At 38.7% G+C, this 26,773-nt stretch overlaps 2 protein-coding genes across 5 annotated transcripts in view; both read right to left on the reverse strand.

The window, feature by feature from the left end:
* On the reverse strand, nucleotides 1-16,325 carry slc7a3a (solute carrier family 7 member 3a). 3 transcript variants are annotated; one of them, XM_020651119.3, is made up of 12 exons: nucleotides 16,192-16,325; nucleotides 6,700-7,280; nucleotides 6,374-6,535; nucleotides 5,646-5,829; nucleotides 5,429-5,544; nucleotides 4,546-4,768; nucleotides 4,325-4,464; nucleotides 3,817-3,919; nucleotides 3,272-3,489; nucleotides 2,986-3,152; nucleotides 2,682-2,790; nucleotides 1-2,577 (listed from the first exon to the last, which is right to left on the reverse strand). In XM_020651119.3, exons 2-12 carry the CDS (start codon nucleotides 7,064-7,066, stop codon nucleotides 2,423-2,425), a joined length of 1,944 nt encoding a protein of 647 aa, XP_020506775.1. In that variant the 5' UTR covers nucleotides 7,067-7,280; nucleotides 16,192-16,325; the 3' UTR covers nucleotides 1-2,422. The 3 variants fall into 3 exon arrangements, with proteins under 3 accessions (XP_020506775.1, XP_020506774.1, XP_029136471.1); XM_020651118.3 differs by lacking the exon at nucleotides 16,192-16,325 and adding an exon at nucleotides 14,384-14,523; XM_029280638.2 differs by lacking the exon at nucleotides 16,192-16,325 and adding an exon at nucleotides 13,545-13,631.
* Nucleotides 3,534-26,773, reverse strand: part of snx12 (sorting nexin 12) — a 27,152-nt gene continuing 3,912 nt past the window's right edge. Inside the window, exons 4-5 of one of the 2 annotated variants that reach the window (XM_065962776.1) lie at nucleotides 25,945-26,038; nucleotides 3,534-3,543 (exon numbers count right to left, since the gene is read on the reverse strand). In XM_065962776.1, the coding sequence (XP_065818848.1) occupies nucleotides 3,541-3,543; nucleotides 25,945-26,038 (97 nt within the window). In that variant the 3' untranslated portion in view covers nucleotides 3,534-3,540. Of the gene's footprint in view, nucleotides 3,544-22,365; nucleotides 25,343-25,944; nucleotides 26,039-26,773 lie in introns of those variants that run through there. The other variant, XM_065962777.1, reaches the window with a different exon arrangement.

The following is a 26,773-nucleotide window of genomic DNA, read 5'->3' on the forward strand; positions in this document are numbered from 1 at the left end:
TAAGCATGAATTAGTTTTATTAAAAAACAACAACATTGAAAATAAAGTTCATTTACATAGGACAATATGTACAGTATGTAAAACAGAAAAAAAGAGTTGCCGTTAGTGGCAGCACTAAAAGGGGCAGATGATTATTGAAAGGCACGAGGGCTTGGATTGAAAAGCTTTACATTCAAATCTGCAGAGACAGTTCTGAAGCTCAGATAACATTTGATCCATGACGGGGACAGCAGCTCATTAAGTTCTGATAAATGATATACAGCTGCACTCCTCCAGCCCCTGTGCCCTCTGTCAGGTAGAAAGGACGCTTCAGTAGTCACCGATTCATTGATTCACATCCACCCGAAACATCTGCTGAGTCTACTTCTACCTTTACAGTACCCTTACATTGCCATAAATGCTAAAAGAGATATGTCGACTTTTGACAGGTCTTACAGAAGAGCATTTTCTACAAACAATGAAGACGTGTTATGGCCATCTCTGAAGCGTCTGCAGATGTGCTTCTATATTACATCCATATGAAAAATAGGACTTGATGAATGAAATGCTTCAGAGACGTTTACAAAACTTACCAAATTACACTTCAGGGGATCTGACATTTGTATAATTTACAGCATTATACAAATCAAGATTCAACAAGTACGTACTGTACAATCTACAGTAAAGCACTTTACTAGAACAATAAAAACTCTATTAACAATAAGTTATATGACTCTAAAGGGTCGGGGTAAACCGTTCTCGTTTAAATTACAGAATTTAGAGACCAACTTTGGTAGTCGTTCTTTGTCGTGTTCATTTGGTCAGGAGGGATTAGAACATGTCATATTAAACTCATTGGTGATACAAGACATTTTAAAACAATATACATACAGTATATACAAGGGGGGGGAGCATAGAAGCAACAAATATAGGCACACTAAAAACTGTACATGTAACGATTAAAATACATCTAAAAAAAGCATGTTAATTGATTGAAATTAATGTGGAAAGACATAAATAAGAAAGAAAGCTATCCCAAACAAATACTATGAACATTTAAATATACATTCCTAGCAGAAAATGTGAGGAAAAGTAGTACGAATGAAATACAACTAAAGGGGCAAAGCTGCCAAGAAGAAGTTTCAATTGAAACTAAGAAAGAAATTGTGAAAAACCAATTAAGAATTTTCACAAGGAAGTGAAAAAAAAAAAAAGACTGAAGGAGATATTTTGGTGATGATTAAAAATAGGCCTTTTGTTTAGAAATAGACACACAGCTCCCAGACACCAAAGTGGATCTGATGGAGGTGGACAGATGTTGTTACGAAAATGATGTAATGAAACTCGTTGGCCTGTCAGAAGAACGAGTCAGTCGCGTCAAGCTAAGTGCAAATCTTTCAACCTCCTAAGATCTGCAAATATATCTTGAATACAGCCATGAAAAGCATCACGCCGAGATGTGCAAGTACGGAATAAGTCGATGGAAACTGGTGATGAAAAGAACTCTTTCATCCAATCATAGAAGGAGAATAAGTATATCTTTGTGCTAATAAATGATGCAGCTTAGCCCATAGCACCCATTAAAGTAAAGCAGATTATAAATCTACTGCTTTCTTCTCTGTTTTTCTTTTTTTACTGTAATTTGTGGACAAGTTGGCCCTTTGTCATTTCAAACTGTAGTGGTTAAGGCCATAAAAGCCTTCAAATACTTTTTCTATAGTGTCTATATGCAAGAAAAAACAGGACATTGAAAAAATGACGATGTCTGTTCTCTTGAAACAGGCGGGCAAAAGGTCATGGGGTGTTATAAACTCGTCCAATCTATGTACGTACTGCACCGTACAAGAATCGACATGTTCTTTTGACTGATTCTGTAAACACCAGTCTCAGCCATACCCTGTTTACACATAAACAAACTGCAACAAACAAGAACCAACAATCTAAACTCCACTGAAAGCTACTCATGTTTCTGATACAGTTTACAGTCTAGCTCACTGATCCAAGTATCGTAACAGTAAACTCAGTGGTTCAAGACATTATTCTTAGGGATGTTTAACATTGTAGTTCTTATTCAGCTCCCGTGGCTTCACACTCTGCCATGGCAAACAGATAAAGGAGGAACTAAAGACGAAATAAAAACATGCAACATTCTTCCAGTAAATGGCTCCAGACTAGTGGGGAGAGATCATCAGCAGAAGTACAGCAGTACTCTTTTTAGTAAGTTCCATTCAAAGCATGTGTTACTAGCAGGTCTTCAGGGGGGTTAAGGCTAACAAACAGACTGTCACAGTGTCCAGCCATTAGGTTAATCAGCCTCAGACTCAGAGGTAAGATGTGTGGGGCGGAGGGGGTTTTCTTGCCTCTTCTTCTCTACAACCCAGGACTGTGTTTCAGGCGCGTGTAGAGTGCTCTGCAACACTCCCCAAGTCCTCAGGAGTCTTCATCAGGGACTGCTGCCTGCCTCCATGTCACTGTCACCGGGAGCCCCGGTGTAAATCGGGCTCTTGTTCTGCAGCGCGGGCTCATATTTGCGAGGGGACGACCTGTTAGCAGCTTCGCTGCTGTTCCTAATACCATAGAAGAAGTAGATAGCGAAACCTGGAGGTCAAGAGAGAGGAAACGGAGAGAGTTAAAAATCAACTACATCAATGTCTGGTGCTAGAAAAGAAAACTTGAAAAGTGATCAAAATCTTTTACTGTACCGATGAACATCCAGACGGCGAAGCGGCACCATGTACCCCAGTCGAGCTGCATCATGAGGTAGATGTTGACAAAAACACTGAAGAGTGGCAACCAGGGAAGCAGAGGGACCTTGAGAGGACAGATAAAGGAGGTTGTAGAAAAAAGGTCAGCATTTTTAAAATGATCAGTAATCAGGGAACAGCGTGCCAAAGCAAAGCTTAGCCTCCCTGCTGCAACTAAAAGCTACAACAAAAACAACTAAAGACAAAGAAAAAGAGACTTTTTAGTCAAACTAAGGGTGTATTCTGAGTGTTTGAGCCTAACCTTGAAGGTGAGGGCCTCTTTGCTCTCTGGTTGCCTCCAGATGATGATGACACAGACGGCACAGAGCAGAGTCAGTATGACACAGGGCACCAGGACATGTGGCTTCCCCGCCAGCAGTTCTGTCAGACAGTTGGCCATGACTACGCACAGTAAGGTGATAAGAACAGCTGCAGGGAGAGGAGAGGTAGAGAGAGTTACTTTTACTTGTGACTGAAAATGGATCTCATGCTGTAAATACTCTCTGTAAAATATAAATAAAAATCTTCTGCAAGCATCATTTTCTTACAGATGATAGCAGTGGTAGCGTAGACAATGGTCCCAGAGGTCTGCGTCGGGTTCTTTCCGCTCGGACAAAAGAGCAGCTTGATGGTGAAAGGCTCGTTGAGCGGCGTGTCGTCATACTCGTCACCGCTGTCCACGCCGTTCACCGGCACTTTCTCCCCTTGCACCAGCTCCACCAGCTTCTCCGTCTGGCTGGGTGAATTCAGAGTGCTGGGCTGGTACCTGTGGAGGGACAGAAGTGTGGACTCAATTAAAAATGAAGAGAAGTTTCATTCACATATCTACACATAAGCATGGCAGATGCAAAACAGATGGGCTTAAATAAGTATGTTTATTTTTGAATTATCCTATAGCCTGTGTGGATGTGATGTGATCGCTGTCAGTATTGCCTGACCAGGATCAGTGGAACACACAACTCTTAAATAAAAGCTAAGCCTTTTTTTCTGTTTGGCAATGCAAATATGTACAGCAGCGGGTATTAAACACATGATTAAAACTACAGAGGACCATCGGGACTGTGCTAGCAGAGAATCAAAAGTGCCTGCTTACCTGAGGATAAGGACACATATGGCCACTAAAGAGTACGCCAACAGAGTTCCAATAGACATGAGGTCAACCAGAGCAGCCAGGTCGAACAGGAGGGCCATCAGAGCTATAAAAAGAAAGTTTTATTAGAATATTTACACAGTAGCATAAATATACAACTCAAAATGAGGAACATTTAGACGTTTAACAGGTCAGACTGCTCACAGCATTAAAAGAAAACCGAGCATGCCAAGCAGCTTTTTTTAGTTTAGACTTTTCTGAGGATTTAAGTGCTATTGATCCTGAATGGATAGCAGGTCAGGACAGGCTAATAGATAGAGCTGAGACAGGAGATGGAATCCTGAGACAGACTTGACAGCCTAAGATAGACACAGCAAAAAGAGAGCTTTCTGCCTGAAGCAATGAACAAACAAGGCGGGGAAGATACAAAAAAAAGATAAATATGGACACAATTATAAAGAGGAGAAAAAACACAAGTTGTAAAGAAGACAAATAGAGAGGAAAAGCTTACCTGCAACGATGCCAGAAGCGATGGTAGCGAGGAGAGGAGTCTTGGTGCGACGATTGATCCTGGAGAGGATACGGAACAGCAGCCCGTCCTCGGCCATGGCGTAGATAACACGGGGCATGGGGAACATAGAGCCTAGGAGACTGAGATAACAACCGGATTTAGTATCAGAAAGGTGTGTTTAGAGCTTTACATTAGGGCAAGAAAACCATATCTGCCTTTACCTGGTGGACAGAGCACAGAGAGAGCCCACAGCCACAATGTATCTGGCTGGAGCCCAGCCGACATGGGTGAAGGCCTCGGGTAGAGGACTCTGGAAGTCCAGCATGTAGTACGGCATCATCAGGGTCAAAGCAGCCGACACACCAAAGTAGGCAAAGAAACAAATAAGCAGGGAGGCCACAATGCCGATGGGTATGGAACGCATTGGGTTCTTTGCTTCTTCACCTGAGGACAGAGAAAATTATACAAGAAGATATGAAGCAGGACAAAGAGATATAGATCTGTTTCAGTTGAAAAGTTACATAACACTCTCTTTCAATACAGGAAGCAGAAGCTACAACAGCCCAGCACTATCAAATCCTCTGACCTCTTTTTGAAATGTTTCAACTGTTTTTTGCTCAAAAAAAAAAAAAAAAAAAAAGCACCTCAATTAGTCTCCCTTTAAAAGGATGAAGTTGTGTTTTATAAAATGAAAAAAACAACAACATGGAATAGTCACATTCTGTCTGTTTTAAGATGGAGCCATTTGTTTGGATTGAGTCACAGAGCTACTCGTTGAGTAAAGGTTGAGTCAAGATATTGAGTAAAGGTTCCCATTAGCTGGAGGATCTTTTTCTAAATCCCACAGGGATCTACAGATACACAGACAGGCTATCAACATTTGCACATGTCACCACATGGGATCTGAGTCAGTCAGTTTTCAAACACTGCGTTCAAACACCTGCAGTAACAAACAAAAGCTAACAACAGATCCTGATTACCACTTACTTTCACTGGTGTGACTTGTTTTTTTTAGTGGTGCAGAGAGTGTGTGTGTGTAATGATGGAGGCATTCTAATGACTATAATCTATTAAAAAAATATACATTTTTGTAAAACCTCTTACTTGTCGTGGCGATGCAGTCGAAGCCCACAAAGGCGTAGAAGCAGGTAGCAGCACCAGACAAGACCCCGCTGAAGCCAAATGGAGCAAAACCACCCTCGCCGAAGTCTTCCTTCACCCTACATGGTAGAAGAAGAGACAGATTTTTAATAATCAAACAAGATTTAAAAAAAAAAATAGAAGTTACATTTCTGCCAGATGCTGCTTTTAATTACTGTACTTTAAAGGCAGGCTGCCGTTGCTCTTGTTTATGAATTGGATGTAGTCCTCCTCCGTCAGGTTCCAGTTGGCTGTGTCGCCCTTAACAAAGCCAGAGATGATGACGAAGCCCAGAACCACCAGATTGATGCCTGTGAAGATCTTGTTCACCAGAGCTGACTCGCTGACGCCAAAGGCCAGAAGTCCTGAGGGGAGCAAAGGGAGAGATGTAACAATGAAGAGAGAACTCACATTTCAACACCAATAACATCATGTCCTGCTACGGGGGTGGACCTGTTCATGATTTCATTTCGTCCAACATGCCATCAGTCAACGATAACAGTCCTCCAATTTTTTTCTTTTCTAACACTCTCTCACATGCCATTCTAGCTGCCATGTTAGTGTGACAACTGTTCAAGCTGTGATGTTATCACAGTGCTTATGTTGACATCATGAAAGAGTTTTTAAATGAAGGAAGTTTTGATGGGTTGCTTTTACAATGCCTCTATTGATTTACATTTAAAAGCTTGATTCCAACTAGAGAATTTAGATAACTGTGGAAATGATTTACTGTTTATCAAAGTGCCCTTCATGTCCTATTAAAGTGACAGTTTTTATTTGAATTATTTTTAAATCAATGTATTGTTTTTATCATCTTGAAATCTTTCAAATACATCTCGTAACCCCCCTCAGAGAAGATCTTGACCCAAAAATGGACAGTGAGAAGAATAAAGGAACAGGCTAACTCACCAGTGAGCAGCAGGATGAGGATCAGGGCGAACAGGTCTGGGTACTCTGCCAGGACCCCTCCTGGAACCTTCATCGACATGAAGGCTTTAAAGAAGCCTGAGATCTTTTGGTCAACCAGGTTATCAAAAGTTGAGCTCCAAGCCCGGGCCACACTGGCCGTTCCTAAAAGCACAAGACAAATTTTAAAACCAAAGAAGTGTTGACTTGAGAGAACTATGGTTCTTATGTGGGTCTTTTTCTTAAGTAATAAACGTAACTGATCTGCGTTGCTGCTACATCAACAGCAAACACAACATAAACACAAACACAGAATTTAAGGAGCTCACCTATCACATAGGAGAGGATGAGGTTCCACCCTGTGATGAAGGCCCAGATTTCTCCCACTGTCACATAGCTGTACAGATAAGCAGAGCCGGTTTTGGGTACACGGGCGCCAAACTCTGCGTAACACAGGCCGGCTAACATGGAGGACAGGGCAGCGATGAGGAAGCAGAGGACGATGGCAGGGCCCGCCTTCTCCCGGGCGACTTCGCCAGCGAGGACGTAGACACCGGCGCCGAGCGTGGCGCCCACCCCCAAGGCGATGAGGTCAAGCGTGGACAGACAGCGGGCAAATTGGGACTCTTCGCCGGAGTCGTTTAATGCCCGGCGACGCAGCAGGGATTTGCCGAAGTTGGACAGCTTGCTGACCATGTTTGCTGTGATTGTGTGTGGGCGCCGAAAACAGGCTTTGTGTTTTAAATCCTTCTAGTGTGGCTGTGTGTGTGATTGACACAACACGTGTGACAGCACTGAGAGTAGAAGTACTTTCACAAAAGGGTAGGTAAACTTGATTGTTATAGGTCCTCCGGTGTAGGTGTGTCGACTTATGCAACTGTCAGTTGAGTTCCAGTGAACAGCTTATGACCTGTGAGAGAAACACGACAAGAAAACAAAAGCTCAACACAGGGAACTATTCAGTAAGCGCCAAAGCTTACATTTTACACAGCTGTGTTTGGCACCAGGCAGTGTGATTACAGCATAGTATTTTTTTCTAACATTGAATAATTTCCAGGAAAGGTGTTTAAACTGCAGTGAAATATCATGCACAAAGTCTCGATTTTAAGTGAACTCAGAGATGCTGAAATCATTTTTTAAGCACAAAGGAAATAGTTTGCAGACGGTCTGAAGAGAAGATGATAAACACAGTGAATTAAAAAAAAAACACTACACAAGAAGCTGAACATATACCAGTTACACGACTTCCAGGAATTCATACCTGCACCTTTTTCCACAAAGTAACACATCATGAGACACAGTGGGGCCCAGAGTGACCTCGTGAAGTCAGAAGAAGCCCCTGCTGGGCTCACATTTTGTCTTAATTTGGCCATAGTAAATAAACCTGGCATAGAAAACGCCCTTATGAAAGCAGTAAGACCTGATCCCACAGCGCTCCCTCACTGCGAGGAAGGGCACTCTGCTACTTGTGTTATGTTTTCACAACATATAGAGGCCGACAGGGAGAATCCTGGGAAAGTCAGAGGCTGTGGCGGTACGATATGGTCCAATTCTGCAAACTAATATCAACAAGGGGAGACGAGGACAGTGTGAACCAGCAGCTTGATAAGACGAGCCAGCTGCAACTGGGAAAAGGTGATACACAGCATCCAAGAAAAATAAACCTCGGCCTACATAACAAAATTAATTCGTTTATTCCAATAATTGACCAATCCAATTCAGATAAAGTATGATCTCACTACAAAAGTCTACATCGTACTCTTTGTTCTCATTGTTAATGTGTCTGAACAAAGTACTTGGATCCATCTTTAGGCAAACATTTACATTCAGTACACCTTATCACACACTATTTTTTTAAAGCGGTTTGATGACATTTTTATGTTGCCTTGATATACAATCTTCTTCAACATAAACTGAGTGGTTGTGATCAAATTAGAAAAAGGCGTAGTCAACAGATATCTGTTAATATAAATGCAACCCATAGTTACTGTCTGTTGATGATAGTTCCGAGAACAGGCCAGGGACACTTGGCAAAGGGCACATAATGTTTCCTGTACGACTTTGGAGGTGGTCGGTTTCCCAGATGGATCTTTACAAACATACACACTTTGACGTAGATCCCAAAGAAATCAAGGGCAGTGACATTCTGTGTGTGTGTGTGTGCCAAACAAACACACCCCATACAAAGCAAACACAAAAATGTTGAGCATGACACCCGGGGCAGTTCCAGTGACATAAAGAGATATTTGAGTTAATGGGCTCCAAAGATTTTCTAAACATCGTCTAAAATGTGAAGTTTGGATTTTAAGAGTGAATGTGGAACTTGCTCATGTTTGTGAAGCCAAATGAACTTTTCATTACTCCAGAGATCGTCGGCCAGTCAGAGAGATAATCTGCCTCAACAGGTTAGGCTGGTGGGTTTACTCCACCTTCATCAAATGCTTCACACGCTGCAAGCCAAATAGCAAACATCATGACTCTCCAGAGGGATAACATTGTTCTGAGAGAAAACATGAGCTAGGTCTCCTTCTACATGTCACTGACTCCATGTTTTTTTTTTTTTTTTTTTTTCCAACAGAGCTGTAAGTTTCAAGGTTCATATACGCACGTTACGGGGAACCACAGTCCAACACTGAGAACGACCCATGAAACATGTGACTGTTGCTAACTGTTGGCTCAGTGCATGGTGTTTTATTGTTTTATTATTAAGCTATGACAATAAGAGTGGGTATTCTTCTCACCATTACTTGGATCATTTTTGATCTTTTACTTCAGTAAAAAAGACACAGTAATAGTTTGAGCAGAAATATGTATTAAAGTTATCAGAATGTCCTTGTGCTCCTCTTCACTCTGTTGAAACTCTTGCAAACTCGATGTTGCATCAGATAATAAATTAATATGTTGTCACGTGTCAGTCTAGGCGCAGGCATGCTTCAAAAGACAAGGACAAATGTTATCTATGAATGCTACACTACTTTTATGATTACTACATTTTCACCGTCTTTGATGAAATATCCTATATTTCTTGCATCAGACTCATTTCATTCAATTATAACTTCTTCTTCTTCTTCTTCAAAAAAAAAACCTGCACTAGTTAGTGCCATTAAAATAACTCCACCGGCTTTAATGAGGAGATTTAAGTTTAAATTTGGCGTTTTGAAAACATACTTGTGGTTATTCTATCAGTTTGGAGCATTCCAGTGTCGAAGTGCGACATCTCAGAGAGACTGAAGTCATTAATGCAATGACACCTGATCGCTGGCATTGAGTGCTGAGAAAGCAGACAAACGTTAGAGACCCATCAGTCACCTCACCGCTCAGGCAAAGAGAAGAAGTGAAACACTAAACCAGCAGCACAAACCAGGTCGACGGCATGAAATGGTGCGAACGTGGTAGTCTACCTGAGGCAGGTAAGGCACAACAAAAAAAATAAAAAATCTCTGTGCAGGAGACGTCAGTAATATGAGTTGTAGGTACTTTCAAGCAATGTTAAAAAAATAAAGGTGAGATCAAGTATATGATAAAACAAGGTGAATACCAGGATGCTGCAGCCAAACAGTGGAAAAGAAAATATCGGGGAAAAAAGGACAATTTGTTAAAAAACCTGAATGATTAGAAACGCAACACAAAATGCTTATTTCATAAGTGGTTAAACAACGTTGATGGTAAATATTTGTCATGTACTTTTGAGACTTCCTGGCGACAACAAGAACACAAAAAAGAAGCAGCATTACTGCCTCGAGAGGTTCACGAGTTCATTTTACACAAAGTTTCCGGTCACACAGTATACAAATCCGCTGTATATTATGCTATAATCTAATTTTGGCCTCTTCTGCTTCACAGCACGCAGGATACGAGCTCTCCTAACGTTTCAGCACAATGACAATGTTCTATGAATACAATAAACATAACATAACCTACATATGAAAGCACTTCAAAAAAGGAGAATATCCTGCCTCATACAGTTAAAGTGACGGGGGAAAAAAGCCAAAACACAGTCAAACAATTAAATAAAAACACAGAGAGCAACCCGATAATAAACATTCAGCCCTCTGAAGACTGATGGGAAACTGGTACATGGTGGATGTGACCCCACGACTTCCCACTTGGTGTGACATTACAGTAGCATTTTCCATTTGCACACCAGGAACCGAGATCTGAGGGTGTAGATGTTGTGTGAATAAATATTTGTATTAATAATGTGCCCGGCTGCCTATGATCTCCTGGAGGTAACGCCAAACAATACACACATACCTACGCTAGGCAGGGCAAAAGAGCTGAACTGAAAGCATGCAAACTGGAAAAGTGGTGAAACACCCAGAACTAAATATGGGAACATTTTATTCTTCAATAAACACAAAAGTAACATTCATTTATTGAGGAATGTCACTGGATTTCCCTTTCAAGGTAAGGTCTTCTGTCATATCCAAGGACAAGGTTGTGGCACAGTTCTCACCATGAGTTGAAAGAAACGCAGACCTGTCTTCTGTATGACCTTATTTAACGTTGGCCTCATTAAAGACTTTCCAGAGCCCCCTTTTTTTTTTTTTTTACTCTACTCAATGCCTCTGTCATCTCAGCATGTTGCTAATCTTTTCCTTGTGGTTTTCACGAGGGTGCCCATTTGCGTAAGTGGGGCAGATTTATGCCACACAGGGGCGTGGCTCACAAAGATGCCCTCTGCAAACCGCACAGTGTACCACATGAAGAAGAGTGCCGCCATTTTCCTGTAACTACAATGAAAACATGTGGCTGTTACTGTGAACGGAATAAGACCTGCAAACAATGATGCAAGTTGTTATTCCTTTCTTAGATAACACAACCAAAGTTGACTGAAGTGTCTACTTACCTAAAGGTTTTTCATTTTTATTTTGGAGGACTTTGACCAACAACATGAACACTAGCTCCGGTTATGGCAGGATTCAGGGATAACAGTCCTGTTAGCAACTTGACTTAGCAATGCAGCAACTGGTGCCACAGACACTAAGAGGATTATTTGTTGAGGTAACAAACCTGCTAACCTCATGAATGCCTTTTTACTGCTCCTAGTTCCATTCACGTAAACAACACATGGCTTTGTTTTGACTGGCAGATTTACAAACAACAACAACAACAACGCAGGTTACTGAAGTTATATAACTATCCAATGCTTTTCAGTGGTAGCGTTATTAAATATCTTTTATTTGCTAAAAAATTCCAACTTCGGCCACAGACTTCTGCTGAAGCTAGGTTATTGGCTCAAACTCAGAAATGTAATTAACTTTAAACTAATAACAAAACTCTCCATTTTTGAAAAACATAATTCACCTGACTGTAAGGCAATTCATTACATTTAAAAATGTGTTCAACATTATTAACCTGTAATGAGTATTTACTGATGAATACATGTTTGTTTTGTTATGTAAACTTCTCAAAAGGATTGTTGTATGTTTCTTTACAAAAGTACATGTAAGTAAAGTTAAGATCTATTTTTTTTTTAAATCCCACTTTTGTCTTTTATAAAATATAATAAGAGTGATTTCACAAATTGCACTTGTGGGGCCACCAGCTGAACAAAGGGAACAACTTTTTTCGTACCCTGCAGGGCTAAACGTCCACTGAGTGGAGTAAATCGTCCTTGCATAACCCTGCAGGGGTACGCCAAATGATGGCCGACTGCACAGAGTCATTGAACCATTCTTTGTCCTTCACACACAGTGGATTTAAGATGTTTCAAGTTATTAACAGAATGTCTGTTGAAAAAGAAACTTATACGTGTGTATATATGGTACGGTGTAGTTTCATTAAAAAAAAAAAAACATGTGAGTGTCTTTCTTGCAGTATGTGTGGAAGCGTGTGTGGACAGACCGACCACTGAGACTGAACCTAACAACCCTTTAAGTCACCTGGCTAAAGACCAGCTATGCTGCCAAGAACTGCTCTCACAGTGAAATCAAATGTGACTATTAAAAAAAAATCTATTCACTCTCCCAGGACTCACACCAGAGAATAAAATCCACACATTCTGGAAAAAGATAAGCTTTCAGCTGGATATCTTACCCCAACATGTCGGGATGTGCCAGTAAACATACCCATCACAGAACTGAAAAGTTAGTTAGAAAACATATGGAGAAAACCTTGAGCACATTATTATCCCACTCTGTGTTCCCAACACAACTTATTGGACACAATGACTCACCACAATTGTCAAGCACTTCCACTCAGTAAGTACCAGGATATGATTGCACAAGAGGGTCTAAGCTTACTGTAACAGACCCCCATCAACAGAGACTATTATGTGTCCACTTCCTTAACAGTAAATTGTTCTATAGAGCCATGGCAAACCAATTTAGAAAACTGAAGAGCAATTATTCATATTATTATATTATTGCTCTTTGGTTATCATCAGTGGCAAACACTTTTAACATCTGATCAGACAATTAAATATGTAACTCAAACACAGTACAAATGGGTCAATCTTACCTTCTTCCTAAGGCTGTATTTTTGCTGTTTCTAAAATAGGATATCTCCATATTTAATGTAATAATAGCATTAAATTGACCATTAAGTTTGATCAAACACTCAACATTTTACTGTGGGCTTATTGTACCCCAGAAAAGGTATATGTAACAAAAGTATGTGTTTAGATATACAAGTACCCGTATGTAAGTGATATGTGACATACCAAGTTATTGATCATGTTAAATTTGACAATTTAAAATAAACATTTACGGATAGAAAAATATACAGATGCAACAATGACAATCTGGAGGATTTGGCTTTGAATTTGCCATCTTGAGAAGAGATCACTAGAGCTGAAGATAAACCCAGATCTGTTTATTGTAACTTCGGCTTTACTACCTGCTTAGTCCAATTAGCGCTCTCTCTCTCTCTCTCTCTCTCTCTCTCTACCTCTCTACATCTACCTCTCCGAGCATGGTAGGTTTAAAAGATTGAATATATCCCGCGTCTTTTACTCTACTGTGCTCGTCATCATAATAGTTGAACTATATTTTATTGTGGCTCGGCTGATGCAACAAAAGCATGGCAACACACCTTGTAAACTCATGCTTGAGAATATCCCCCGGAAGGATGACACATTTCCATGGCATTTACGGTCTAGGGCTTGTATCGGAATTCTAGCGACTGCTTTAAGGGGTACATTAATGTTCACCTGAAAAATAGCACTACTTACGATTAGGGACAACCAAACCAGGCGCTATTCACTTGTCCATCAAGCCCATCTTTTAGGGACCGACGGAAATACCAGCAAGCTACGTGGCTCCTTTTGGCTCTCGCGTGTTGCTAAATGTTGCCTTCAGAAAACACGGTAACGTGAATATCTGTTAGTTAACACTCACAAATCTTGGTTCTGGTGTTGTCTTATACACTGTTTCAGAGGCCACAAATGACGGACGTGGTGATGTATATACATACGACTTCAATATGCATTTTAATAAAAAAGAGAGTATTTTATTCTTTAAGGCCGGTGCATCGGATTGTTGAAAATTCGGAGATCATTGAATGCGGCAGAAGCACGCCCTACTACTACTTACTAGCAGGTTGTGCTAACCGGATCGGACCAAAACAATGAATGAGAACACCGACAGAAAACCCAGAAACAACGTTTAAAACAAACACTTGTTAACGTTTCGCCACATTTACTGTCCCGTTTCTTTTTTTTTGTTGTTGTGATTTTCCTTAAACATGGTTAACTACCGTAATTACAACAGCTGATTCCCTGCTCAAATAAGAAATAACGTTACCTTACAAATCATTAATATAATAACAGAGGCCATACTTATTTACTATGTTTACATACAGGTTTAACTTTTAAATACATATACAACGTCAAGAAAAAGGGTCCTTATACCATTTCAATCATTAGTCCGCCAATACAACTGGTCATATCACACCAGGAAGGATTGCATCAGTCCACAACCAGGTGAGTAGACCTGTACATTCAACACCACTTTGTCACTTTAACAATTTAAATCATTATTTGTATCAATAAATAATAGTGATTGGCATTACCTTTTAATATAGCCTACTCGTGTTGTCGATGGTGGTCGCTGATGAAATGTCCCGCTCGGGTTGTGAGTACGCTCGTTTTTGATCAGCTGGAGGGGCGGGGTCTAAACAGACTGACGCAATTCGGAAACCCCACTGAATGAATGGAAGAGACAGCCGAGAGACGCTGTACTTTTTCTGCTAGTGATTCACAAGCACTGATTAATGTGTTATAAGCACGTTGAAACCAAAAAAAAAAAAAAATTGTTACTGTGTAGTTTATAACAGTTTTTAAGGGGTGCACCGCGGAGACGACACATGTTATAAATGTGCGCGCGCACTTTCCCGTAATAGGAATGCCCATATAAGGAAACCAGACTTGGCGTCCTCCTCCTGACAGCTATGTATAGGACTTTGTTTCAAAGATGAAAAGAAAAAGGAGGGAAAACCAAGCTACCTCTTTCAGGTGCATTCGCCCTCAGTGACCTGGTTATTAGGGTCAGTGGTTGTGTTAAACAACAATATTTGCAGCATTTTATTCTTGTTTTGTCACTGGCAATCAAATCACTGACTTAAGTTTCATTATATAAAATCTCCTCCAAAATGTGGTGTTTGTGTGATGAAATCCTGCAACAAATTTACAAAGGGGGGGTTGGGGGATAAAAATGAAACTCAATTCAAAACTTTCCGATGCAACACCAAGTCCATGTTGCATCAGTCATTTTCTAATAAGGTACAAATTTGTGGTTTACTTAGTAGAAGTAGAACCACGCCCTACTATTAGCAGGTTGTACTAGCCGGATCGGACCAAAACAATTAATGAGAACACCGACAGAAAACACTAGGGATGCAACAATTAATTCAACTCACGATATGATTCAAGATACTGGTTTACCATACAATTCTCTCAAAAAAAAAAAAAATACAAAATGAGACTGTAGACAAATAATGACTGAAAAAGATTCCTTTAGGGGCTGCAAACCTGCTTGTCAGTGTGGTTTGCCATTTTTATGTTTTATTTGTCACAACAAGGGGAGGTGATTGGAGCTTCTCATTGTGGTGTCCATTAAATGCTGCATCATGTTGGTTGTGCTATTTGTGTAGTTCACTGTCTTCTTGCAGTATTTGCACACAGTTTATGTCTTGTTTGTTATCTTCTCAAATCGTTCGTTTATGTCTTGTTTGTTATCTTCTCAAATCGTTCGTTTATGTCTTGGGGAAGCCAATATGCTTCCACACCTCCGATTTAAAAGACGTTGATGTGTCCTCAAATTTAAAATCTTGCTCTGCAGCTGTTGTTGTTTACGTTATTATTGCGATTCATTTTTCGGAGTACCGATGTGAATCTTGACACCTTTGAATCGATTTATCACGATTTTACAATTAATTTTACATCCCTAGAAAACACGGAAACCATGTTTAAAAGCCTATCAACAAGTTTGAACATTTCCCACATGTGTCGCCTCATTTACTGTCCCATTTCTTTTTTGTTGTGATTTTCTGTAAACACGGTTAACTACCGTAATTACAACAGCTGATTCCCCCCTCAAATAAGAAATAACGTTACCTTACAACCCGTTAATAACAGAGGCCATACTTATTTACTATGTTTACATACAGGTATAACGTTTAAATAAAAAATAAACAATGTCAACATAAAAGTGATATGTCAGTTCCAATCATTCGTCCGCCAATACAACTGATATTGCACAAGGAAGGATTGCATCAGTCCACAACCAGGTGAGTAGACCTGTCAATTCAACACCACTTTGTCACTTAGAAAACAATTTAAATGGTTATTTGTATAATGAAATCATATTGATTGGCATTACCTTTAATATAGCCTACTCGCGTTGTCCATGGAAACACTGGCAGAAAGCAGTGAGGATGCTGTTGCTGTGGTCGCTGAGGAGCTATCCCGCTCGGGTTGTGAGTACGCTTGATATTAGCTGGAAGGGGCGGCGTCTAAAACAAACTGACACAATTCGGAAACTCCACCTCTTTCCACTCATGGATGAAGAGACAGCCGAGAGATCCTTTACTTTTTCTGCTAGTGATTTACAGCACTGATTAATGTGTTATAAGCACGTTGAAACCAAAAATCTTTTACTGTGTAGTTTATAACAGTTTTTAAGGGGTGCACCACGGAGACAACATATGTTAAAAATGTGCGCGCATACTTTCTCTTAATATGAATGCACATATAAGGAAACCAGAATCTGCGTCCTACTCCTATATATAGGACCCGGCAGGTTGAATTCTTGCCAATTGTTGCTTTGTTTTAAAGATGAAAAGAAAAGGAGGGAAAACCAAGCTACCTCTTTTAGGTGCATTTGCCCTCAGTGACCTGGTTATTAGGGTCAGTGGTGGTGTTAAACAACAATATTTGCAGCATTTTATTCTTGTTTTGTCACTGGCAATCAAATCACTGACTTAAGTTTCATTATGTAAAATCTCCTCCAAAATGTGGTCTTTGTATGATGAAATTATGTAACAAATTTTAAATAGGGGAGATCAAAATGAAACTTAATTCGTCATTTTTTAATAAGGTACAAATTTGAGGTTTACTTTTGGCTTTCTTTACGTTCCTCTTTTTACTTCTCACTCTACTGTTCTGAGAAAAATATTATTTTTTAGCCGTAACTGTTAGGGAATGTGTTTTTTTTCTTCCAATTATAAATATATCTACGTGCGCCTAGGCTAGAAGTACAAGAGAAAAATGAAACAGAAATAAGTGGCTACATTTTTCCTTACTTTAAAAGTTATATTAATCAAAAACCTTTCACAGTGCAAGTTCACGAATAACAATAACTGTATTTTTATATTTTTATTAGGAAAATATATAGGCTATTTAAAATTTTGAAATTAGTATATCTTTTGTTGAACCAAGAAGCACTTTATGGCTTTTGGCTCTTGATAATTCTACAGCCTTTCTAGCTATTTTTAGATGTTTTTAAAAAATGCACAATTAGGCCATTAATGGAGGGGGGAAATCGGATTTATTCCTAATTATATATGATAAGTTGCGGTCATATAAAAATATCTTGCTGTGTAAAATAAGCTCCACTTTATTTGAACTGCAACAGTAAAATCCAGCTTTAACATGAAAGCACGAGTAATAGTATTATTAAGTCACAGGGGCCATTGTTTTGCACTGAGTACTGAGCAGGCTACCTCTCATGCTTTATTTAACATTTTCAATAAATGGCGTTTACTTTTAACGGAGTGAGCTACTTTTTTCATAGTGTGGTATTTTTCTTGAAAAAGAAATACTTCCTCCACCACGGGAGTTAAATCAACGCTTTACAATTAACAATAACAGACTTAAAAAAAGCAATAAGTGTAACAATTATTGTTTTTATTTGCATTTATACACAACGTATAGAATTTATATTTAAGTATTACATTATTTTGTATTCTTTTAGCATATTTTTGACTAACTAAAACATTTATTGACATTAGATTTGAGTTTTAATTCAATTTCTTGATTTTAAGAAAAGTTGTCAACCAAATTTTTTATCTCTGTGCAAAAACAATCATAGTACCTCTGATTGTTTTAGAACAACTTACGAAATAAGACAATTGGTGAGCTCACCGTCTGTGACTAAGAATGATCTTTGATTCTTCTAATCGAATTCTAATCAAAAATACCTGCGCTATGGCTCAAAAATCTTAAACACCATAGAGATCAGGATCATTTAAGAACCCTGAACCCAGGTCATTTAACATAATTTAACGCTGAACTGGGTGTGTCAGTACATTTCTATTTCTCAGAATCATTGCCTCAGAATGCTCCACCAGCAGATGTATTATTTTTAACTAGTACATTCATCCAAGTTACTTGGAAAGTGTTGCAAGACATTTGAAGAAAATAAAGAAGTGAGTCATTTGATGCGAACCAAAATAACCTTGAATTTATGAAATCGCCCTGCTTATTCCTTAATTTACTGCACGACTCTTGTAATAATAAAAAAAATGCTGGAAGTCATGAATCCTGATTCGGGTAAACACTTCTGTTTTTCTGCAGATCCATGCATGTTTAGACACACATCAGCCTGAATGCATGTACACAAATTAAAATGAATCAGGACAATTCTAAAGGTTACAAATAAGATATTGAGCTTCTTCAGTTTTACATATTTAAAAATACAAACATGAAATCACAACAAACTGCAAGGAAGCCAAGAAAGGGGCTTTTGGAGAGACTGTAGATTAACAATAAGTTCCATAGATTGTAAATAAACATGGACGAAGCCATGCTGGAAATGCTAGCCCTTTCCGAATAGCCACAGTTCAGTATGCAGTGCGTACTTTTCAGTAGGGTGTTTCAGTAGACTGAAGTCTCATGGTCATTCAGTATGCATTTTTTGGGTCCACCTCAGTATACTGAACATTTCAGTATTGATAACTCCCGGGTTTCATGCAGTATAAATCGGATGCATCCTTTCAGAGAAATGAATGGTATTTTCCCACCCACAATGCAGTGCGAAATTAAATGTAAAACGTGACTTCATATGCACCTCCAAATAAAAACAAACGAGCAATTTTTAATCTAGAGTTAAAGTCCCTACTGAAATCGCTACTTTTAATTAACAATAAAAAATGTAACAAATGTATGAATTATTATAAAACCTTTTCCCCTCTATTTAAATAATGAAATCCATATTTATGTATGCGTCTTTATTGGTTTGTTTTACTTTATATACTGCATATTACTGTCTTCCATTTGTTCTTTCCTGTATGTACTGTATGCTATTTTATTAGTACATCTGTGCACGCCTACTGAACAGTAGATACTAAAAGTATACAGCACGGATAGTAGGTACTGTCTACTGACTACTGAAAGATTGTGTAGGAACTTGGCAATTCTGATGCAGCCAGTGTCTCGACCTTTCTTTTGGTCAACCTAACAACAGGCAAAGAGCTGAGGCGGGTCTTGCATCTCCAGACAACCAGCAGCACCGCGCCTGCCAGTCGGTCAGGTCAGCCACACGCCTTATTATGAATAAATCCTTCATAAAATTAAAAGGTATGCAAAATTCATACAGTGTTTGCAGATAAGGACTTTCACATCCCGCCTCAAGAGTACACTCGATGGTTTAGGTTTATTGCACTTCTGCATTGGCTTCATTTTCCCAACACCACAACAGCTGCTCTTTTTGCTGACAAGATACAATTTAGAAATGAAAATCTAATCTAATGCCTGCTACCCAAGCCTGCAAATGCTGTTGTTTATGTTGTTTTTAAATGTGTTTGTGATTTTGTATGGCTTCTACCTGAGCAGATCTGTCTTGTCAAAAAAATGTTTTAATCTCAGTGGGACTTTCTGGTAAAATAAAGGTAAATGAAGATTCAAGATTCCATTTCTTTGTCATTTTTGTATCTGCATTCATAAAAAAGAGGAAATGCTGTTCTCCCAGCCCCAAGCAGTGTGGCAGAAGACAGATATAGACACATAAATATACCTAATTCTACAATTCACTTAACAGACGCTTTTCTTCAAAGCGACAACCTAAACATCAACTAATAATGATATGATTTAATTAGAAAGTAGGTATTTATTTATTTTCAATCCTTTGCTCTATAATCACAATTAACACTAATTTGTAAATTACATTTTCTCCCTTGCTTTCTGTCCGATACTTTAGCCACCCTTCTCACCTTTTGTCCCTGCCCAGTCAAACTGCTTTGGGTTGCTCTTTTAATTTACTTCCACTTTATCAAGCTAACCCAACTGGGTGTCTCTGCAAACACAACAAGTGTCACGGCTGCAAACTGGGCTCCAGTGTTAGAACGGCTAACAAAACACTTCCTAATCTCTGACTTGGCCCAGTCTGCCCATCCTGACTGTCCACTTTCATTTACTCAGGACTAGGCCAGCACATCAAAGCTCACTGGTTTTGTAGGTCACAGTTCTCCCTGTTGGAGAGGGTCACGCTCGGTATGTATCCCAGAATCCCTGTGTACTTTTCAATCATTAAAATGCATTCTTTCACATTTTTGTTTTTTCAAATGTAAAAAAAAACAAATCAGTTTTGTTCATATTTGAGCACACATTCGATGATTTTGTAGTTGTGAAAAAAGCACTTCTGGATGTTTCTCTCATTTTATTTCCTTCATTGTAAGAATATAATATTAATCAAAGTCTGCAGAGTGTGAGAGGAACTTTTTGTTTTTCTTGAAGTGAACCATGTTACGTTCAACACTGCACAGATACTGTAACAGGCAGACTGTATTAATGTACCATTTACAATTCATAAAAAAAAGACATTTGGAAGCTACAACTGTGTCTAATTAAAGTTGAGTCTACTTTGAATCACTTGCAGGTCAAGGTCTGCATCACAAGATCACTATTCTGGGACAACTTTAATCCACCTGTGGCCAGAATTCCTCAGTTAATCCCTGTATTTCCTGAAGGCCGACTACAACAGCGAAAAGATTTCCAGGACTTTTAAGATTCATGTTTACTGAAACAAATCAACCCATTGTGCCACCACTTGTGCTCACTTTGTTCCAGATAAGCTGTATTTTTTTTCATTAAACACATATGATAATATACTCAGGTTACATTTTTGACCTGAGCTTCATGTTCTAATAGTTATTTATTAATCCTGTTTATGAACAGTTGGTTTATTGATGTGTTTACACTTGTAAAAACTCAGACTGAGTAAGATATTTAACATGCTGCTGCTTATATTGAATTTTTTACTGTAATTGCTCTGGTAGTCTGTTTAAGAGCCAATCACTTTGACCTTTACAGACTGTGTAAATCAGTGTATACTTCTAGTGATGAACGATACAACAGAAAACTCAAGAGTAATTGTTTTTTTTTATTCTGTTTTGTTGAAATTTTCAAAATCCCCCCCCCAAAAAAATACCAACCAGAATTTACATTTTTAGACGCTTCATATCTATTATCACCCCTTTACCATTATTTCCTTCCTAATATAGATGGAAATGAAAATAACAGGAGCAAAATGTACTGTTTCATACTGAGACATTTAGAAGCAACTGGGGGAAGAAGGGTTCAAAAAAAGAAGGAATGAGAGATGAACTGCTTTTGGCTGAAAGCAGGACTTAACATTTCTCACCAAGACGTCACACTTCTTTTCAGCCTTCCTTTGCAATGTAGTGTGTTTTTTTGTCAAAATGCACACTATCATTTCTAATACCTGACACACTGCTGTCTGCCAATTGATTGTGAGGTCAGGATTATTTACAATACAGAAAAGCATCAATTCCTCACATCTTAAGCTTGGAGTGGGGAATGCATGTTTGCCTAAAAATTAGATAAATTATTCTATACCTTTATAGTTGGCGAATGTTTTTAGGAACTGTTAATCTTTAAGATTTGAGTAAGAGTAACAATTTAAAACAACATTTTATTGTGTTGTCATTCATTCCAGGTCTCTTTACCATACACTTCTTTCATCAGTGTTTTGAGGTTTTATTCATTTGTGCATCAGTGTTAAAAATACAAATACCATGGAGACTTAAAGGGCTCAGTTGGTGTTCACGCTGCTACTATTTTACTTTATACTTTGTGTATTACTGTGACGCTTTGTGGCGAAGAGGTGGTTGTTTTCTCTCAGGCGAGAAGAACGTTAAAGGAATCATGAAACAATAATTAAGAGAAACCTTTTGCATAGCCAATCTCAGTCTCCTACTAATCTGTCCTCTTGTAAAAAAAAATATATATTTGGCTGTGGTTGACAAGTTCATGTATTAAAAACTCTATGAGCAACTTCGAAGTAACGCTCTAGTAAGTAAGTCAAGATTTCCTTCCCTCCTTTATTTTCAACCCCTTCATATTCTGCTTCCATTTGATTGTTGAACAGGGTTATCTGTCAATCTGCTGGTCATTCATCCAGCTACCATGACCCCCTCTTCAATGCAATTGCGTCCACTATTCACAAACAGAATGTTGTGTTTTGATTTGTTTCCTTGGATTTCTCCGCTTTAAATCTTTTTTTTTTTTTTTTTAAAAAGGACCCGAGGACATGAAACAGCAGGCAGCAGGAAATTTAATTGTTGGAAAGAATTAACAAGGAAGTCCCTCGTCATCCCATATGGAACTGAAATGATAAGGTATTAATACACATCACAAAAAATGTTGATAGAAAGAATGAAACCAGCTGAAAATAAGCACAGAATAAGCCTCATTTCAGATCGATTTAACCAGATGCTGATTACGCCTATAAACAATGGAATCTTGTTCATATAATGAATCTCTTGTCACAGTGCTTGGATATGGTTATGTCACTAACTAAACATTCCCAATAGCTGACAACGCACAGCCAAAGTGTCGGCATGATGATGCAACTAAGACAGCAGAGTTCAAACAATTGAGAGCTTTTTTTCAGGACATACTGAAGAACTTGGGGTCAAATATACTGAAGTGGAATGACAGGTAACTGTATTTATCATGGTGCTACATGTTGCTCAACTTTGGGAGGTTATCATCAAGAAACATCTTGGCTAAGGAAAGAAAATAAACAATCAAAGCAGGAATTTACCCTCATTTTCAACTTCAATCAGAAGACATTCATAAAACAGAATCATTGGAGAAAAAAAAAATCTAGCTTTAATAAAATGACAAAAAGTATATATTGAAAATGTTTTCCTTTTCACTGATTATGAAATCAAAAGCATGTACATATAGTGTTTGGAATGACTGAATAAAGACACAACATCAAACAATTTATAGATTGGATGTCTTAGTTTTGTCCTGGGAGCAATATTTGTGTTACACTGTTGATACTCGTCAGTTCAGGCATTTCCACTGGCTTTTTAAATGACGTGAAGTAGAAATAAATGTACAAGGGGCAGGTGCAGCAGTCTGTATTGTCTTTGCGATAAGAGAGAGAAAGAGACAACAAACATTAGGAACAATAGACAACAAAAATTAAGTGCATTTGGTCAATGCTGTGAGTCTCTTAGAACAGAGTGTACTGACTAAATGTAATGGCACGTATCACAACATATTTTATAAAAACTATCACAACATGAAGAACTGACTTTGGGTTCAAACTGTACAAAAGCCCCATTTCCATCTCTGCTTGAACACAGTTTTTCAAATGATCAATTAACACACATTTGCAAACTGTCCATGCGTGTGTGCAGAACTCCTGTTTGAAAATTTTCAATCTTCATATATTCAGAGACAATGGACAGAGTTACACTCTGTGCTCTCTTAAAGTTAGCTCACTCTGCTTTTCTTTAAAGGTCAACGAAGCAGAAAGGATGACTCTCTGAACTTTCGCTGTAAACTTGGGTCATTAATCCCTGGTCAAAATCTGGACATTCTGACTCATGATGAGTGTAGGGGTCAGTTCTGTTTTTAACTGAGCAAAGCCAGGAGTTGAAGTGCAGGTCATGTTCAAGCCAGTTCAATCTTCAGATCCCCAACCCTATTAAAGGTGCACCATGTAGTTTTGGCAGAGAAATGTGAAATTGTGAAAGATTTATATTATGTGGTATATGTTCATAACTCTATACACAAACTGTCCTCAGAGGAAACGTTGGTCCCTGGAACAATGTTTGAAGATAAAATGCTACGCCATAAGTTATGGTGGGGGGCCCGAAACAGTTAAACCGCAACTCTCCTGGTTTGGAGCTTTTTAGCTCCAAACAGTGTTCCAGGGACCCTTTTTAATATATATATATATATATATATATATAGTGTATTTAGTTAAAAAAAATGTAGCATAGAATTTTTCACTTCTCCAACTTTCAAATTCCACTACAAAATCTACATAGTGCACCTTTAAAGTACTGTAATCCTAGTGACAACAGTTTTTCTGGAATGAAATGTGACTTTAGTTCAGTCAGCCAGGCAGGTAAAGAAAATGAAGGAAGCTATGACCTTAACATGACAGCATGCAGTTTAATGACATGGTGTCAGAACTTAACAGACATTTGCCAAGCTGAGGAGTACAGACTTGACAAATGAGCATAATGCAGTGAGGATTTCTTTTTACATCATTATGCCAATTTCATGGAAAAGATATTGCCAGACTTTGTGTTTGGAGACTTGGATGGGACAAGTGTGCAGAAAATTCAATGCCTTGTATTTCTTACATGACGGTTATAAGATATTTAATTCAACAGCTTCAGTTCATCAGACATCAAAGTGTCCACTGAACTTAACTGATGATAGACAGATACAAGAGAAAGAACATGATTAAACATCAAAACGCAGGACATGGCATTATGTACTTGCTGACAATATAAACACAACGACTGAATTTAAAGGACTAAAGCTCTGATTTGACAGGTTGAACAAAAATGATGGGGATTGTAGAAGTATTTCAAAGAAGTCGTCAGTGAGACTGACATGCACATATTGCAAAGAAAGCGTGCAAAGTTTGCCATGCAGCAAATGATTAGTGCAGTAGACAATGGTAATGTATCAGAATTAGTCTGAATAGACATGTTGAAAAAAAAAAAAAAAGAGTGCTCTCGTCATTGGTGGTGTACAGTACTTATTCCAATGAAACAATAGTTCACATAACTCAAAAACACTAGTGGGGGGGGGGGGGGGTTGTGTTTTCCACTCAATGTATATGGGTGGATTAAGGAAACCTCTGCAAACCAGTTACTGAGAAACAGCTGATTAACTTATGACCGAGTGAGAACTTTAAACTGCAAATGGGATTTAATTTATTTTTGTTCTGGCTTGAACTGGCTTGCAGACTTTTCCTCCCTTTGCAGAACACAGTAATCACCCAATATTATTATTTGGGGGGGGGGGGGGGGATAACTGGTTGTTTTATGTGACAACCAGGGACCACATTGACAAGTTAACACGTTGCAGGTAGATCTCTGTGATAACACATACATGATATGAGCATTGTGTTGCTTAAGTATCTGTGAACTATCGCCTTTGGTCTTGTAGTGCCCATGCAACCTCCTTAACCCTCTAGAAAGCGCTTGGAGTCAGGATATATGGTAATAAAGCATAAAAACTTACTTCATTCATACCTAAAACAAACAAAAACAAAGAGAACAAAACAAGATCAGAAATTTCATTGACAGTGTGAAAACATTCCTATGGTTAACATTAGTGCCAACACTCATTAAGACATTATTAGACTTTATTCACATTATAATACAATCATGATGTATATATGACACTAATCAGTGATAGACTGAATGTATCGGACATTATTTTCATTCCTGAAAATTGAGATTAAGAGTGGAATCTACACAATTCAATCACAACTACTGAGGGCTGCGTTCCTTTGGTACGGTTATAAAACAACTGCACAGGAGAGAAATTAGCATCATGTCCATATGTAATGTAGAAGAACATACTTTAAGTCCAAGATAAAGAAAATAGTAAGATTTAACAGTGTTTTACACAGAGACAGAGACAGAGACAGAGAGAGAGAGAGAGAGAGAGAGAGAGAGAGAGAGAGAGAGAGAGAGAGAGAGAGAGAGAGAGAGAGAGGTTAGAGAGAGGCAGATAAAGCAGAGGAATAGAGGTGAAGATAAAGAGGATATGGGAGGAGAGAGAAAGGCAAGAGACAGTCCAATCTACACCTCAGACTTTAACCACCCCCACCCCAATAACCCTAGAGTCGTACTTTTCCAGGAATGTAGTTACGGTCAATGCTTTCCTCTTGCAGGAACATGTGAAGACAGCGCTCATTCTGGGCCAATGGGTGACCTGCAATTCTACAGAAACATACACACAGATGGGAAATAGATCAGATTCACTCATTTTAATACAAACACGGATAAAGATTTCAGTTCAACAGTAGTTACAGTATTTTTCAAACCGGGCCCTAGTGACACACTTGAGAGAGCGACAAGTTGGTCTGGTAAACTAACTCAACTAATCCTAGCCTTCTGATTTCATCATTTTTGTGCTACTTTGCTTTTTATTTGAAAACCTTTTTTGTGATTTGATACATTTTACAAATTGAAGTTTCATTTGAGCTAAAACCTTTACAGCCTTTTTTTTTTAAAAGTGATGATTATCAACCTTTGTCATCTCTACCTATTGTTGTAGCTACACTACGTGAGCTACTGCAGGGTTACCAAGTTAGCTTGATAATTAAGTAGGCTTTGCAAACAAGTATGCTTGGCACTAAGCTAGAATATTGTTGACTAACACTTATTGGTAGATGGCACAGGAGCAGCACAATGATGTCAGCAGGCTTTGATTGGCTGATTGCAAAGTTGGTCCAGGATTGGTAGCTCTGTGTTGATCCAGGAATCTATTTCACTTCTCAAAATCATGTGCGTGCAACGCTATGTTGCTACAGTTACCCTTAGAATCCAAAATCCAAACAGAGTCCCATCCCTGTCTGAATCAGCAATGTTTCTCCTACTCACATGAAAGGGAGTGGTTCCTGCTGTTTTCGGTTTCAATCTGCAACATCACTGCAAGATGTCACTTTATACTAC

This window comes from Labrus bergylta, chromosome 14, assembly GCF_963930695.1.
Source record: "Labrus bergylta chromosome 14, fLabBer1.1, whole genome shotgun sequence".
NCBI lineage: Eukaryota > Metazoa > Chordata > Actinopteri > Labriformes > Labridae > Labrus > Labrus bergylta.